The sequence below is a fragment of the Cyanistes caeruleus genome, chromosome 16 (assembly GCF_971803275.1).
Source record: "Cyanistes caeruleus chromosome 16, bCyaCae1.hap1.1, whole genome shotgun sequence".
NCBI classification, from domain to species: domain Eukaryota; kingdom Metazoa; phylum Chordata; class Aves; order Passeriformes; family Paridae; genus Cyanistes; species Cyanistes caeruleus.
Window position 1 is genome coordinate 6,391,858 of NC_141716.1, and position 13,633 is coordinate 6,405,490.

General features: G+C 50.8%; 1 protein-coding gene across 4 annotated transcripts in view; it reads right to left on the reverse strand.

The window, feature by feature from the left end:
* The window catches only part of MYT1 (myelin transcription factor 1), a 61,775-nt gene extending 48,202 nt beyond the window's left edge, over positions 1–13,573 (reverse strand). For 2 of the 4 annotated variants that reach the window (XM_086853240.1, XM_086853242.1), the window contains exon 1: positions 13,466–13,573. In XM_086853240.1, the coding sequence (XP_086709366.1) occupies positions 13,466–13,490 (25 nt within the window). In that variant the 5' untranslated portion in view covers positions 13,491–13,573. The remainder of the gene's footprint in view (positions 1–13,465) is intronic. The other 2 variants (XM_086853241.1, XM_086853239.1) reach the window with 1 other exon arrangement.
* Between the last annotated feature and the right edge of the window lie 60 nt (positions 13,574–13,633).

Below are 13,633 nucleotides of genomic sequence, written 5' to 3' on the forward strand. Positions count from 1 at the left end.
CAGGGGAAGCCCAGAGTCCCCAGTGCAGTCACCCCCGGGCTCCACAGCCAAGCACCAGCTCATATCCTGCAAGTCACAAGTTTCTCTCCTCCCAAATAATTTTCTCCCAATCCTCCCTGTTCTGGCAGGGTGTCCTTGCTTGGTGGGTGAGTGCAGAGGGAGCAGCCAACCTACCAGAGCCACCTGCCTCCCTGGGAGCCAGGAGAGCTGCTCCAGGATGAGAGGGAGTTGAAGGTTTCCAGGGAATGTGGGACAGGAGCTGACAACTCTGTGCTCTGCTGAGACACCGCAGGCAGAGTTAACCATTTCAAATGTCATTTTTTTTTAAGCAACAACATTGCTCCCAGGCATCTTTTTTTTCCTTTTTTTTTTTTTTTCTTCGTTTTTATTAAATAAAAAATGGAGCAGCTCTCTCCAGAAGGCTATTAATCCTCTCCTGTCACTTGTGTTCTTGGAGAGCGCGTTTCTCTGGGCAAAAGCAGTGAGTTGCTCGCTGACTAATTACATCAAAATATTGAGGGCAACAAACAAACCTTTAACTCCACTTGCCAGAAGCTCGCTAGATGCAAAGCTTCAGAATTATGGAAGAGAAACATATGCAAAAGCAGGAGAAGCTGGGACTCCAGACACGCTCATGGCCACATCAGCTTTCAGAGGGATGAACCCTTTCCTCTGTGATAGGCCACTCAAGTTGGGCTAACTTCACCCAACATAACTTCACCCAGAATCTTACCCACCCAAAGATTTTGATTTCCTACAAATAAAGATTTTTTTTTTCCTTTTCCATGGAAGTGAATTCATTTATCTTCCTCTCATTCCCACACAGGCACTTGGGCTTTGTGTGGAGAGCAAGGGCTGGACACATGTCCCTCAGAAAGGTTCATTTTAGGTTACAAACCTCACTAGAAGGCAGTTTTAGGCTGAAATCAGGCAATTTCTCTCAAAGGCCACCTGACACCTTCACTAATCCCAGCAGCTCACCAGAGCAGCCTTTCTTTGGGACACAGCATTGTAGATTTAACCCTTCCCTGCTTTAAAAGTTTTGCCAAATGTTCAGCCAGCAGCGTTTTGGCATTGACTTAATTCCCATCCCATCACCCTGTATTGCCCACACAGCCACAAAGGGAAGAGCCAGTGCTAAAAGGAAAGCCTAATTCTGCATTTAGGTGCAAAACCTGATGTGCTTCCAGAGGGTTTGGATGTCCAAGAGCTGAAACAGGTGACTCAAATGCAAGCTTTGGCCCCAAAGCCATGGCTGCTAGAGAGCCACTGCCTTCCTCCCCCAGTCCTGCATCTCCCAGGCTGGAGAAACACTAGGAGCAGGGAAAAGCTCCAGCTCTGAGATGTGGGTTAACCAAAGGCAGCTGCTGGGAAGGTTTCTCTGCACTCTGTAGGTGCTCAGGTTAATGGGGTGTTCACCACAAACCTTAACCAGCCACACACAGGGAGCCCAGTGACAAGCCCAAGTTGTTCAATGTCAAATTGTTAGTTTCAAGGGATTGTTTAAAAAAAAAAAGAGAGATTTTCAAAAGTCCTCAGACTGTCACCTATAGATTTTTGCCAGCAATAATTTGTTCTTAAAATACTGCATGCATGAAAGCTCCCCTGAGCCATCTCTTGTACCTTATAATAATATTCACCAGGGGATCCTCCTAATGCTGGGTTTGAATCCTTTGCTGCTGAATATACCCGACCCTGGACTTGCAGAGAGGGCTCAGATAAACGTGCCTGGGAGCTGCTGCTCAGAGAGACGATTACAGCCCTCAGCATCCACCAGAGAGGCTCTGATTGCGCCCACAAGGAGCAAGAGGCTTCCCCAAAACTGGCACCAACCTCGCTTGCAGATGCTGTCCTAGGGAGAGCCACACGCTTGCCAAACAATTTCAAGCAGAGGAACGAGGAAAGCCGAGTCTCTACTGCAGTTTATATTTAATTAGAGGGAAGGCAGCTTACGCAGCAGTTTCGGAAACATATTGTCTTACAGCATATTGGATATTTGTATCTTAACAGCTCGACATCGATTTCTTTTATGTAAAGGAAGAGGGGGGAAGAGCACGGCGTGCCCTAAGTTGTGTAAGCTCCAAAGAGACTCCTGCACCACTTGGACTAATGTTTGGAGTAATCAAAGGCGTGAACTCATGTATTATGGATGGGAACGAGAGTTTTCAGGCTTCTGCAAAAAGGAATCTCCAGCGTTTGGTATTTTGTTAGCAGCCTGGCACCATATGGCTCTCCCCTGCTGATATTCTTTCACACCAGAACTTTATGTTCAGATGCTTTAGTTAATATTTTACCCAGCAAGCATAAACAAGATGCAAAGATTGCAGTCGACAGCAACCTTCTCTTAAACCATATATGCACTAATACTGAAGGCTTCTTTCAGCAAGTACTTTACCCAACACATGCCTGACTTTATTTTTTCCTTAGGGGGTCCAAGCTGGGCCATTTACTTTAACTGCCTTCCCATCGAGCACAAAACAAGCAGCAAGCCCATGAAGGACATTTCACTCCCTCCCTACTCTGTTTCCTGGCTGGTCCCAAGCAGCGCTGGATGAGTGCAGGTGACACACGCATGCTTGTGTTTGCGTTCAGTTTAAGACTGTATCTCTGCTTCTGCGCCATTTCAGCCTAAATTTTATCTTGGAAAGGCAGTGTTTCCCCTCCTCTGCTCCTTAAACAGGGGATGGAGCCCCAGGCAAACCTCTCAGTCCAAAGGGAAACCTCACACAAGCACCAACAGCCTAAACCGACCACGAACAGCGACATGGAGCATCCAACTCAAGGTCCAAGATATGTGTTTCCCTCTGCCCTGCACCGAGTTAGACCCAAAATCACTTTGGAAAACTGCAGCTCTGAGATTTGGCTCTAAATATTACACTTAGACTCCCCCCGGCTCCCCAACCCCACCCTCCAATATTCTTATTAGCCTTTAATATTCTTAAAACAAATAGGACCTAACAGATGTCTTTTCAGCCTGCACTCTTATTAATGAGAATATTGTAAGAATGGAAATCAGGTCACAAATGTTTAATACTTTGTTTAAAAAGTCTGCAGCTTCTTTAAAGAGTTCCACTAATCCCAACATGACAGATGTACAAGGCAGTTTTGCTTGGGGCAGATTAAAATTCTCGCTCTGATTTGCTCTTTCATTTGGTCTGATTAAAATAACATTGTGATTTTTTTTTTTTAACGTGCTGACTTCAAAATAAAAAAAGGAAAGAATAAAAAGTGACCAGTAAAGGCCAGCATGATCACAATAAAAGCAAAGTTATTGTTGTTAAGATTAAAAAAAAAAAAAAATAAGCGAGGGAAAAGGAATGGGGGAACAGCCAACTCAAACTCAGGTTAGCATTAAAGCTCTGTGTTAAAGATGAAAGGGGAACCTTTCCAAACTATGTTTTTCCATTTGAAAGTGTTTATTAATCTATTCTCTCTGAAGCAAAAAGTTCAATGAAAGACAAAGATCAAAAGTATTTTAATTCAGGTGAAAAATATTTTTTTTCTTTTTTTTTTTTTTTTCCTTAAACCAAACCAAACTGAAAATCAGAGGATTGCAGAGCGTGGCACTTCAGTTTTCTGCTCTAAAACTGATATTTGCTGGGAACAGCCCAGCTGGCAGAACGAGGTGATCCCAGCCACCTTTTCATCAGCCAAACTATGCCTGGGAATTCCCTATTTCCCTTTCCTGACATCCTTTCACACCAGACCAACCTTCCCTGGGCAAACTTTCCCAGCCAATTCATTTCCCTGCTGCTACCAAACACCCCTGGCCTCCGAGTCAGCCATGAATGTGTGTGTGGCAAGGGCTACTCCAGGATGCTCTGATGGGAGCAGCAGAGGAGCAGGGCAGTGGAATGGAGCCCCAGGCACACTCCCAGCCCACATCTTCTCCCTACACTCATCCATAAACATGCCACAGCCACATCTGCCTTTTCCCTCTTGGGTCTGTCCAAAACCAGCCACAGCTCCCAGTGCTGGGTCCATCCAGGGCGTTGCTGGAACAGTTTCCTACAGGCACTGCCTCCCCAAAGGCTGCTGTAGCATGGAGGGGTGCATGGTTTTAAAAAGCAGTCAGAGCTGTTCAAAATACAGCCTCTCAAAGGGCAAATCCTGCTTCAAGAGAGCAGCTTTTCATAGAAGGCAGTCAGCGTGTTTGGACCTCTCCAGCCCAGAATTCTTCTCTGCCTCCCCACTCAGACCTGCAAACCCACAGCAAACCTCAGAGGAGCACTGCAGGGATGAATAAAAATAATAGAAAACCACTCATTTTGGGATGCTTATTTGCCATTTTTCCTTCAGACTCCAACTTGTGCCTTCTATGAAACAGCCCTTAGAAAATCCAGTGCTTAAAGATTTTGAGGATCTGCTCCACTCTGGCGATTTTTGATATTTACTATTTTTAAACATAATTGTTCAATACAAGCTCATGCCCCTGAGATGTCCTCACTTCAGCTATTCCCAAGGCAGAAGCCACCTCCCTTTCCAGGCAGGATAGTGTGGGAAAGCAGCTCAGGGAAGCCAAGGGATCCCCTCCTGTGCTGCTGCTGCCAGGGAACCTGCAAGGGAGGAGATGTTTGGAACCCGCTCTTCACCTTCTGAGTGTCAGCCCTGTCCCAAAGGGCAAAGCCAGCACACAGCTGCTCCCGAGCTCTGCAAGGGCAAACACTGCACTTCCAGAAATCCCCTTTGACAGATTAATCTGCCAAGAGGGGAAACTCCAAATATAAGCCCACAAAGCCCTTTTCTCCTTGGTGAAAATATTTGTCAGAGTGGGAGGGGACAGATTCCCATCTCTGAAGGGAGCAGAAGGGATGTCCCAACACTGCTCTCTGCCATGACTCAAGACCTGGCTCCCAGATCCCTGAGAAGAAACTCTCACATAAATTCATTTCATTTTAGGAGCAAGGTATTTTTGTAATAAATAAATGGCCTTTCTCCACTCCTGAAATGTCTCACAGCCTGTGCTTATCACTTCTCTATTCACACCATGATTTTCCTAAGGCCTGGGCTATGGATCAAACTTCTACTTTGCAAAGGTAAACAGCCTCAGAAGCGATAAAAAACATTTTAAGCTGGGAAGTTTCATGGAATCCCACCTTAATGCTGTCAGAGACACAGTGGATTCTCACCACACACCCAGGAAGACAAGCATGGGAACATGGGTGGAGTTATTCTTTGTAGAAGCCAGTAAAACACAGCAGAAAGGAGGAAAAGGCAGAGAAAAAGGTGGAAAGAGTTTCTTGATGACAACCTCCGCCCTGTCAAAACTCCAGAAATACCTGGGAACTGAGAGGCTGTGTGGCAGTCAAGCCCACGCTGATAATCCTTTCATTGCTGCTGCAGGACAGTAAAGCCAAATAAACCTGGAGTGTGAGCCCTCCTTGTCTGCACAGCCAGGGAGCAAACAGCATCTGCACAACAAATAACCCAAAAGGGGATTTGTTGGGGCAGAGTAACACACAGTGGTGTGTTCCCAGCTCTGGAAGCGTGGATCCTCCATGCTCAGCTCCCGTACAGCTATGATGTGATAACAGATGTACTTTGCCATTTAGGAAAGGGCTCTAACAACTCAGACATAGAGTTTACAGCTGGAAAAAATAAGCCTTTCTATTTGCAAACTCACACAAACTCACAAAGCAAAGGAAAGAGCAGGTCCTGTACCCCACTTTGCCACTAAAGTTCCACATATGACTTGCCCGCGGTAAGGCGATGCTTCCCAGCCTCTCCCTCCCCTTCACACGCCTCATTTCATGTCTTCTGGGAAGCCCAGCCCAGCCCCGGCTCCAGCCTTTACTGTAAATCCTCTGCTTCCCCTTCCTCGCTCTGCTCTCGGGGGGCAGAAGGTCCCGGTCCCCCCAGTCTTTGTGCTGGGGACAGCAGCAGCATCCCTTCCCAAACAAACCCCTCCGAGGATGCAGAAGAGGGCTCTGCCCCTCGCCCGACAGGGAGGGACAGAGCATTTTGCATGACACTGATTCTGGGGGTTCAGGAGTGTGAGCTCCCCTGTCCTTCTCAAGCCCTGATGCAAAACTGCGGGATTTCAGGAAGGGAAAAGAGTTTCTATTCCTGAGCTCCAAAGCTGTGTCATTCGCTCTCTTCCGAGAGTGTTGCTGGCTTAGGGCGCACTGCTCCCCGCAAAGCTCAGGAAGAGCCCCGTGTCCCTTCCAGAACCCAAGTTTGGAGGCAGCACCCCAAAGCCGAGCCTTCCGGGGGGTGCAGGGGGGGTTTTGTACCGTCTGCTAAAATGGCAGCTGCTCTGACGCCAAGCTACGTCTTGCCAAGTCAGCCCTGCCCTCATCATCATCATCATCATCATCACCATCATCATCACCATCATCATCTGACTGCCAGGAGCTGCTCCGGCTCCCGGGGCCGTGGGGCCGGGCCGGGGGAGGCGCAGAACCGGGGCTTCGCCTGCCCCTGCCCACCCCAGCCCCCAGTTTGTCACTCTGGGTTGTTGGGGACAGTCCCGAGCCGGAAGGAACCTGTGCCCCCCTTCTCTCCCAACCCAGCCCGGGCCATTCCACAACAAGAAGTGGGAAATGGAGGGGTCCCGACCCCCGGGCTGCTGTCCCCCTGCTCCCCCCGCCTTGGGGACGAGGCTGATTCTGGGGGCAAAGGGAGCGAATAGCTCAGACAGACGGGGAGTGCAGACGGGGGGAGAATGAGGGGGGTTTGGGGTCTTCAGGGAGGGGGGTTCTCATCCACTTCCAGCCCAGGATTTTCCAAAACAGGAGGGAGCACCCCGGCCCCAAAGTCACCAAGGCCACCCTTGGCAGTGACCTGAAGCAGCAGCCCGCAGCGGGACACCCCTCCAGCCGGGCCAAGCCCCAGGATCCCAGGAGGAGGAGAGGGGGCCGAATTTCTGTCTTTCCGACAGCACGAGGTGCCCGCTGCCCCCTCACTGCCCCAGAGCTGCCACGGGACAGCGGCCCGGGGAAAGGGATGGGAGGCACACTCGGGACCGAGCAGGGGACAAGCGGCACTGCCAGCCCAGAGCCCTCCCCGACCGCACCCCGGGAAATCTCCAGCCCCGGGGGGCCGGGACTGCTCGGTAACAGCGCCCGGGACAGAGCCGGAGCCGCCGGGACACGGGGACAGCTCCCGTCTGCCTTCTGGGAAAGGAAAACCACAACTTTCCAGAGTTTTCCTACTCATTGTGCGGCGGGGATCCCACAGACCCACAATATCACTTGGAGGGGAAAAGGAAAACAAACAAACGAAAAGAAAAAACAAAACAGAAAAAGAGAGAAAAAGGAAAAAAAAAAAAAAACCTAAAAAAACCCAAAACCAAGTTCTCCTTGTTTATCCCGAGGCAGGTGAAGGAGGGGAGAGAAGGGGGAGGGCAGGCAGGTTTGAAAGAGCCGAAGGGGACAAGTTGTGCCCGGCTTTCCCGGCGGTAGCAGCCGGCGCTGGTTTGTGCTTTGCAACACGCGCCTGCTCCAATCTGCGCCGCTCGGGAACAATAAACAGGATCATACAAAGAAGTGGAAAGGCGGCATCTTTGCTTCTGGTTTCTATGACAGCATCAGAGAGAGACAAACCAACTATAAACTCTAATTCCTAGATTCCTCCTCCCCCCCCCCCCCCCCCAAACTCCCTTTTGTCTGCCATTAATTAAAGTGGCCATATGGAAAAGGCTGATAATAACAGCAGATGAGCCAACTAGAGAGAGGGAAAGGAAAAGAATGAAAAAAAAGAATAACTAAAAGTAGCGGCAGGGCGATGGCGAGGGTTTAGCCGGGGCTTTTCGCACTTGTTTTCAGCGGCTGCTCGAAGCGAGGGGGCCCAACAATAGCGGGAGGAGAGCGGCTGCCCCCGCACTGCTGCCCGGCCGGATCCAGGGGGGCTGTGGGCAACCTGCCCCCTTCCCCTGCCCGGCTCCGGGCAGCCTGGCATGCTCCAAACCTCCTGCTCCCCACGACCTGCCCCCTTTGTGTGGGAGAGCCTCCGACCCCCTTTGGGGCCGCCTCCCGAGGAGGGTCGGTCCTGCCCGCCGGCAAACTGCACCCCAAACTCAGCCCAGCTGGCCGGGCTCGATGGCAGAGCAAGCACATCCACCAGCCCCCTGCCCCTCGCTCCCTCTCCGAATAACCCACGGAACAACCACAACAACAAACTTTGCTAAAATTGATAAAGAGATTAGCCAAGCAAAGCCTCTTCCGAGCAAGCTAAAAATAAGAACACGCAGATTTCTGTCGTGGTCAACGTATAGAGAGAAATCCACCAACATGGCACACTTCCCTTGTGCCTCGCTGCTATAAATAGAGAACTCTAAAGTAGGCAATAATCGGAAAGAAGAGGGAGGGGGGAAAGGGAAAAAAAGGAGAAAAAAGAAAAGTCTGGCAGTGGCAGGAGGGAGCAGCCACCAGCTCTCCGCAGCCGCGTCCCCGGGCGAGGGGGCCCGCGGAGCTCCCCAACGCCCCAGGAGTGCGGAGCTGCGGACTTGGGCTGGAGTTTTGGCAGGAAGGGGCCTGGGGTGAGGGGAGCGCGGTGAGGGACCCGTGGAGCCCCGGTCCCCCCGGCCGTCAGCACCTCCGAGAGCTCCGCGGCCGCGGGGCCGCCGCCGCCGGCGCAAACTCCTCCCGGCGCCCGGGAGCGTCTTCTGCTAACACCTCCCTCCGGATAAACATCCACCGATCTCGCGGTTCACAAACCCGGCAAGCATCCTCTTCCAGAAATATTCAGAAAGTTTCCCGGTTGAATGCGACGTTGTGCTTTTTTTTTTTTTTTTTTTTTTTTTTTGTCCTTTTAATAAATCTCCTCCTTTCTCATCTTATTCAACCTCTTTTCAGTCAGAAGCATAACATGTCCACTAGCGTCTCGCAGCCGGCGAGGGAGCGAGCGAGCAAAGATGGACCTAGGAGCATGATGATCATCATAAAAATCCCCTCGGTTCTCCAGTGCAATTTTCAAAACAACAACCCAGCCTTCGTGCTGTAAAGGCGAAACGCCTGCGTCTGTTTACATCAACTGTGTGCTCCGAAAGCCTTTCCCCTCTGTCTCAATCCAAGGGAGGGGAGGGGAGGGAAAAAAAAAAAAAAAAAAAAAAAAAAGAAGAAAAAAAAAAAAGAAAAAGAAAAAAAAGCCAGCATTATCTGCCTTTGTCAGCGAAAGAACATAATATTGACTTACCTTTCCCCACAGCTATTGTCTGCCCCTTTACAAAATGACATCACGGAAACCAATCATGAAATTTGCATGGGGGAGGTTGTGGGGGGAGAGTTCTTGGAGGGCAGCCCACTTCCCTACACCAGTAACACGCGTGTAAGACGGGTTGTTGGTTTCAATTAAATATCTGATACTCCTTAGTGTGTGAACTCTTAAGCCTGCTAAAGGCAATGTCTCATTTACTTAATGACCGCTCTCATTAATGGAAATGGCACAGAGGGGGCTTGCTGCGCCTTCCCTTTGTAAATACACTACCCATGAACCCTTGGGGTTGCAATATATCTGTTTACTCTCTGAGGTGAAATAAATTTACAGTATAGCATCAAAGAGAGCGAGCGAGAGAGATGGAGCGGCTGCCTTGAGTGCACCGAGAGTTGGGGCTCTCCCAGCCCCGCCGGCCCCTCTCTCCTCGCTCTCCCCCCTCCCCAGCACCCGGCAGAAGGTGAATGATTTTACCCGAGCTGATTCATAATTAATATGCACGAGGCTCGGGGCTCCTCTGACAGCAGCAACACAAAAGGAGGGCGAGCGCGGCGAGCGCCGTTCCGTGTCCCCCCCGCGCATCCCGGCGCGTGGTACGGCCCAATAATTCCTAATAGCAGCAAGCAGCGAGTGACAGATGCCCTGGGTTAGCACAGCTCCAGCGAAAGTACTTTACAATATTTATTGGTGGTTAGGAAGATGACCTATCACCATAAAGAACAGACTGGGAAATTTATCGCCTCTATGAACCTGGAAGTATTGCATATTAGCTGATATACATATTCAAAAGACGGTGGTTAAAAGGTGTATAAATAGTTTAATTTTTTTTTCCCTCCCCTTAAAAGCAAAAAAAAAAAAAAAAAAAAAAAAGCAAAAAAAAAAAAAAAGTCACAATGTATTCCCAGCAGACAACACCTTCATCCCGGGGAAAGTGGTTCACATTTTACATTATGGATTTTGGGACGGGTAGAACAACATAAGGAAAAGTCTTAGGGAAAAAACGGTAACTAAAACAGTTAAGCGATTAATTCTAAGTGAGAAAAGTGCATGTTCTTGCATTATGCACTTTTTCCTCCCGGAAAGAGTCACACTTTGCAGGAGTTAGCATTGTCTTTCCGTGAAGATGTTTGTTTCCTGGGGATGCGGCCACCCCGCGAGGAGAAAGTCCTCGGCGAGCTGGAGGGAGGGAGGCTCTGGGGAGAGAGCCCGGCACGGTGCGGCAGGAAGGGCATTAGCACATCCCACCCCTGACCCTGCCAGACGGGAGCATTAGCACTTGCATCGCAACTTTTCGGGAACGGCGAGGGGAAACACAGCCAGGCTGCAGCCCCACGGGCTGGGGAGAGGAGAGGGGGAACGACGCTTTTCTCCCCAGCGCTTCTCCCTGCACCCTCCTGCCATCTCCAGCACCACCGAGACAATTAAGACTTTCCTGTCATCTTAATGAAGATTTCCAAAAAGATGCGAGAGCTCACAAATGGACAGAAACCCCAGGAGTCCTCAGAGAGCTGAGGCAGAGCCTGGCAGGGAAATCTGAATCCTGCTGAGGATGCACTCTCCTGTGGGAAACTCCAGCTCCAGAGCTGCAGGGGCCCCAGGCTCCTCGCCAGCTCACCCTCACCCCGGGCGGGTTAGGTGCAGGCAGGATGGGGGAAAACCTCTCAGACTGCCCAAAATCTAGCAAATTTGGCTTGGATGGCTGCTACCGGCAACTCCATGTCACTCACAGACCATTGCAGGGCACACGGCAGGAAGGAGGGATTCCATTTCCCATCTCATGAATTTTACTGAGGGGACGGTGGCAGAAATACTAATTTTAAACTGTTGAGGCCGCTTTGGAGGTTGTTAGGCTGCCCATTTCCACAACTTGCCAGCCTGGTGTGCTCCTAAACCATTAACATAAAGGAGATATTCAGCAGAGAGTACTCCTGAAAAGCTGTTTTCTATCTCCTTTGGACACACCACGAAGACAGGGATATTTTACATCCTAAACCTTTGGCATTCAGAAATTCTATTAAACTCTTATCTGCAGGCAGCAGGCCTGGTGCTACACTGCATCTCCATTGTTCTGCACCCGCGATAGAATCAAAGGGAGGGCTGGGTGGACTAGGCTCCCCTCCGCTCACAATGCTGCCTGCTCCTCTCCACCGCTGTTTCATTTAGAGCCCTAATGCTAAAACTTGAGAAACAAAAGCACAATAGATTCGGCTGGAAGGCAGCAGGGAAGTGTGTTTACTTGCGTGTGCTCCTCCGTAAATTGGAGCACACGCAGCCTGCATGGATATGAGCACACACATGTGCCTCTCCGAGCGTTAAGAGAGGGATTTTATTACTGCTGCTGTTGCATTTATTAACACGCGACGCACCTACGAGCCCTAAGGCAGCTGACAGCTCTGATACCATCCGGCTCAGCTCTGGGCTGAGAGAGGGGGTTTGGCTTTTCTTTGTTCCCCAACTCGCCAGACTTCCCCTCTGCTCTCCTCCCAAAACGCCGCAAAGAAGCGGCGCCTTCCTCGGAGTTTCTCACTGCTACCAACTTCAGCAGCGGCAGGAATTCCCATCTCGCAGCCCCTAAATCTCTTCCTACCCCCAGAAAATCTCCGTCCCAGGCCAAAAGCCCCGCACTCCTTTCGCTGGAGGAGCCCGCGGGGGAAGGCGAGGCCACGCGTGGGCTGCGGGCGGCGGGTCAGCACCACGGACAGCTCCGGCCGCTCCCTCCGCCGCACTTTCGACCTTTTAAAGTATTTTTCAGCCATTATTTTTATAGTGTTTCTCCCCCCACACGCCCCCCTAAACCTCTCCAGAGTCACTCCACAGCAGTTTTTAGGGAGGAGATAATTATCGTGCGTTTCCAGGTCTCAAAGAGCCGTCGCTTCCCTAAAGGGAACCGTGCAGACGAGAGGTCTAAAATAAATGTTCACTTATTTTCATCTTCAGGGGGTTTAAGACGGGGTCTCCGAGAGTCCCTCCCTGCAGGGCGCCTGCACAGCTGAACCCAGAGAGGATTTTTAAAAGCAGATTCCCTTGATACCCCTCCCTTGCTCTCCGTGCAATTTCCCCCCCTCGTGTTTTCAGTTCAAGCTCTACAAGTTTGAAATTATTTAAAATAAAACTCCATTTACTTGTGTAAACACAGCCATAAACCCACTGCACTGTGTTCCATTGGCTTCTTTGAGTCTCTTTCAATGAAAATTTGATCTCAAACTTTACGCATTTGTAATTGGCACCAACTTCTCCGGTTACCAGCTGGGGGTGAACGATTTTTTTTTTTTTTCCTTGTTTCTTTCTGAAAGCTTCTATGCAGATGGGCTGGCTGCCTTAATGCCTCAGACTACAATTAGTGCTGTTGTATGCCGAATAGAAATGGCCAGCATTAATATTGTATATGGAACAGCTGAAGGGTTGCGAAGAAACCTGCCCACTACAGGCCCCTGGCAGATGGAACAACATGCACAGGCACAAAAAAAAACTTTTAATAACCCCTTGCTCTCTCTCCAGCGCGCCCCTTCCCTCCGATTTGGGCGGGTCCTTCCCGAAGAGGCAATGCCTTTGTCTAAGCCAAATCTAGAGCTCTTTTCTCCCTGAAGAACAACAATTGGAGCAATCACCATCTTTTGCAGAAGGCACCTCGCATTATCCCAAAACTTCCTGCTTTGTGCCTCGGTTAATGCAGGCGCTGAAACACACACCCAGCTGATCGGGCACGAACGAACTTTTTATTTAATAACGTCGCCCTCAGCCCTTTTTTACCCAGCAACGTGCAAGAGGGGTGGAAAAAGAGCCCATAAAGCCAAACCAAACCAACCACCACCACTCCCTTGCCCAGCAGAACTGCGACCAGAAGCTGCAAAAAACAGGATTTTCTCTTCGCTTCCCTCCCCATCTTTTGTAATTCGGTGAAACCCGCGGCAGAGGGGACAAAGCCCCTCCGGTGCCTCGGAGCAGCAGCAGCGGGGCCGCGCACCCCCCGCACCTGAAGCCCCCGGCAGCTGAGCCCGGAGCGCAGCGAGGAGGGGCGGGGGTGACACCGGCACCTCGCTCGCCAAACGCAAATGGGAGACCTGCACCCCGAAATATACCCGGGAACCTCTTCCTACCGCCTAACTAGGGGGAAACGCTATAAAACAAGGAGGGATAGTTTGCGGGTCCGTATTCCCCCGCCCCCAGCGAGCGAGCCCCTTTGCCAAGGCGTGACTTAGGCAGAATTGAGAAACTCAAGTGTTTTAGAGGAGAAACAAGGGAGACACCCGAAGGAATAACCTCCCTACGCTCCCGCCGCACCCCCCGCATCCGCCGGCGAACGGCTACGAACCGAGGAAAGTCCCGCAGAGCTTCATCCTTGCCGGGTGGCGGTGGCTGCCTGGCCCGGGGTGGCGGGGGGAGCGGGCGCGGAGCCGCCCGGGGTTACTCCATCATCCCTGGGAAAAGTTCCCGTCCGGAGCAAAAACTTATGGGCGGCAGCGGCCAATGGGGCCGCGCC